This window comes from Acanthopagrus latus, chromosome 17 (genome assembly GCF_904848185.1).
Source record: "Acanthopagrus latus isolate v.2019 chromosome 17, fAcaLat1.1, whole genome shotgun sequence".
Classification (NCBI taxonomy): Eukaryota; Metazoa; Chordata; class Actinopteri; order Spariformes; family Sparidae; genus Acanthopagrus; species Acanthopagrus latus.
This window is the reverse complement of record NC_051055.1, coordinates 30810729-30814615: the sequence shown is the minus strand read 5'-3', so window position 1 is coordinate 30814615 and position 3887 is coordinate 30810729. Positions and strand designations below refer to the sequence as shown.

The window sequence follows — 3887 nt, the reverse complement described above, 5'->3', positions numbered from 1 at the left end:
GGATGTTATCAGGGTATTTATTCCTCTCTCGGTGAAGAAGACAGACCGAACCCCACCCCGAGCTTGTTTATGTTTTTTATCATTGAAATGAATTATGAATCATTCTGATGTTTGAAGTGTGCAAGTCTGAAACAGTTTCTGAAGCTGTCTGAAATGTATTTATTTAAGATTAAGATTCTGTTTTAAAATTAGCTCATTGCATGAGATTTTCTGATGCAGATCACTGATGATGCCTTTAAAATTCTGCAGGATTATAATGAAGGCAAAATACAGCGCTAACATGCTAACATGCTAACTGATTTCTGGTTATTAGGAATAAAAACTACACCACTCAAACTGTATTTGTATCGATGTTTTAAGCAAAACATAAAATATATACAAATAGATTATTTATAAACATGTACACGATTCCTGTACAACTCACCTGTCTGTAATTACATAACTTACCTTTCTCACCTGTACACTCATACAATATATTGTAAAACAACACTTAAATTTCTATAAAGAATATAATGAGCGCAAATATATCACAGAATACATTAGTTTACTCTACTTTTGTTTTGTAGGCATACTCGAGTGATTTCCGGTTTAGCCTGCACCAACTCAGTGACGTCAATTTACTGGAGTCTGCTCATTATAATGACTCATTTATACGTTTGTGTATAACTAATATAATCTCCAGCTGATGAATAAATAAGTAAGAGAACAACAAAAAGAAGATTTTCAGACTTTTGGGGCTCATCCCTCGTTTATTTCTGTGTTTTCTTAAAAAAACAAACATTTACAACTGAAATCACAGCCAAATATAAATTACAACAGCAAACACAATTATCTATTTTAAATACACTCCTCTGCTGCGCGCCGACTCAGCATTAAAACCATCTGCAGTCCGGTGCATTAAAACATACAGTGGTGTCGTTCTCTGTGACGCTCACAGGCTTCACTCATCAGCAGACACAAACAAACGCTCACATTAAAAAAAAAAATCTTTTCAACAGTAAACTTCAGAGTTTGTCGATCATTTCACACACAATCATTTCACAGGTTCAGTGTGTTGTTGCTCCGGAGCAGCTGGCGGCAGCGCAGACACAGATCTGTTATCATGATGGTTTGGTTTAATCAGTGAACTGTTTGACGATATAAAAGCCACTGAAAAACATCCGACACCTCCAGTTTCTACTAAGCTTATCGCTGAAATCTGATCAGACATCAGTTTCTCTGGTTAAACCTGAACTGATTGATCAGCATCAGGAAGATTTCTCTGATCTATTCTGCACACAGAGAAATGTTAAATGAGACGGTAAATTAGACTTTTGTTAAAACGGTTTAAATTATCTTATTTTATAATTTGCATTGTATTTGCTGAATTATTTTTCTTCACTGTAAATTAAAAAGTACTCAGTAGCTTTATTTTGAAAGGTGCAAGTGTGATTCAGTAAAATGTTTGTCTGCTGCTGCCGAGCTGCCTGGAGAGGCCGTCAGTGGGTGGAGCTGCTGCTCAGTGACGGACAGCAGGAGGCCGAACTGGTCAGCGGACATACTGGACGTCTCCCAGTCAGACACACAGACAGGAAGTGAACGTGCATCAGATCAGGTCAGACACAAACTGAGCATGCTCCACAGGACGCCCCAACACGACCCGCCGCTCTCTGCTGAGTGTCTGGTTCGGAACAACGAGTGAGATTTGTTTAAGAAACCAAACATCCAGTAATAAAACTAATAAAAGTACTAACCCTCTTTTATTCTCGGTGAGTTTATTCCAACCGTCTGATTCATTAAATCAACATGTTATTGACGTTATTTATGACAGGAAGTGCATCACAGCCTGTGTTTAGGTTCTTTATATAAAGACAGCTGATAATTACTCTCTTCTCATGATCCATAACTGACATCATAACTGATAATATCACATTTTTGTATCTTAAAAATAATATCAGACCCCTGAGGGTGAGACAGGCTGAGATGATTTAATCGTCACCTGCTCTGATCAGATCTGTTGTGTTCGCTGTGTGCAGCAGCTGGACGTGATGACAACACAACCGTCTGAATCAGAGTGTGGAGATGACACGTGATCGCTGCATGTCACACTCCTGTCCATCTCTAAAAATAATCTTTAATTAACGTCATTTAACAGTTTTACTGGATTAGTTATTCGGCTTTCAACACCTGAAATCCACCGAAGATCTTAACTGTGAAGTTTTTGTTTTTTGTGCTCAGATCGATTCCTGTGAGCTCCAATAAATCAGTGACTTCAACAAACTCTCGGGCCGAACCAGAGACTTCAGCTGAGAACGACATGAGGTCTCAAAGCATCAGTACACACATTAATGTCCAATAATCCCTCATTAAGCTCCTTCTCATCTTTTTGTTTTCTAACTCCCTTTAAATCATCTCAAAAAGTGGAAACAGAAAACATGAAACTTAAAAAAGCTCTGATCATCTCGTTTGAATCGAACCCTCACAACAACTTCCTGCACAAAACGAGCCGAGTCAGCAGCACCCTTCAGGTCCAGACACCGAAAATGAAGATCAGACTCAAATCGGTTCTGTTTTAGGTTTTGAGACTTTTCTCTGAGAAGACTGATGAGCTTCTTGTTTCGATGTTTTTCCTGATTTGAACGACGGCAGCTGCGTTAGCTTGAAACATGTCGGAGCTTCTCATTAAACCTGGAAGACGAACTGATGATCTGTGTAAACGTCTCCGCTTCTTGTTTGGTCGTTTCCTTGAGATTCTCAAACTTTGAACGATGGATGGACGTCCTGAAAAACTCTTCTTTTAAGATGTTGGAGGAGATCTTGACATGGAGCTGTAGGAACACTGTCGGCCTTCGAGACGATTCCCAGCAAACAGAAGTTTCAGCTTCTTTCTTGACTTCTGGCTTTCTCACTTTATTTCCCTTTCAGAAAACGAAACACGCCGCCTCGTCATATTTACACCCGGACAAACACAGACAGATGATGAGAAGTTTGGAGCGTTTCATGGAGGCGCTGCTCTTCCTTTTTATTCCTTATTAGATGTTTTTCCTCATTAAATCCTTCCTTGGTCACACTGGTAAAAAGGTAAATCTGACGTCCTACAGGTCTCTGGGTAAAACTTTCACACTTTCAGAAGATTTACAGCAAGCAGAGATGACGAGCTCTTCAGATCGTGTATCTTAAAAAACAGGGGAAAACAAAAAGTGCACAGCGACACAGCTGATCCCTCCGGACATGCACGACCGCCAGTTTTCCTGCCTTCAGGTGACGCAGGACTCCACGTTCAGACTGATGCATAGACGTCTCTCAGCATGTTTCTCTACGACTCTTCAGGTCAGCTCAGCTCAGCTTCAGGATCTGTAATGGAGACAAGGAGCTGCTGGATTCACATCGACGAGGCAAACGGAGCTACAGAGGACAGGGAGGAGCGCGTCACTCCGACATCCACCAGGAGGCAGCAGAGAGGTGAAGAATACAAGCAGGTGAAGGCAGCAGGGGTCCTGGGTGTGCCGTCTCTCCTCGTCGCCCTCAGAGGGACGAACGCCGGACGCAGCAGTCGTCGGGGACGTCTGCTTCCTGGATCATCAGCATTCGAGCGGCGGGTGGAAGCTGCGTCTGCAGTCGATGGCTTTGGGGCTGGGAGGCTGAGCTCGCTTCTTCCGGAGCTCCTCTCGACCCAGAGTGCCGCTGAGCCGAGTGTACGCCGCCTTGTACTTTTTATCGAACGCGGCTGCAGAGAGAGAAGAGAAGGATCAGTCATCATCCAGTTTTCATCAAACAATGTGTCCCTGTGTCTGTCCTGCACACGTTTCACATCTGCACTGATTGATTTGTTTAAAAGGACGTTTTGATCACAGAGAAATAACCAACACAGTGACACAAACCAAACTGAACCATGTGCTCGTGCTTGT

At 42.1% G+C, this 3887-nt stretch overlaps 1 protein-coding gene across 1 annotated transcript in view; it reads right to left on the bottom strand.

Moving 5' to 3' along the window:
• Positions 1-715: 715 nt before the first annotated feature.
• LOC119006179 (DENN domain-containing protein 4B-like) overlaps positions 716-3887 on the bottom strand; it is a 34414-nt gene continuing 31242 nt past the window's right edge. Inside the window, exon 29 of the mRNA XM_037074624.1 lies at positions 716-3706. Within this exon, the coding sequence (XP_036930519.1) occupies positions 3561-3706 (146 nt within the window). The 3' untranslated portion in view covers positions 716-3560. The remainder of the gene's footprint in view (positions 3707-3887) is intronic.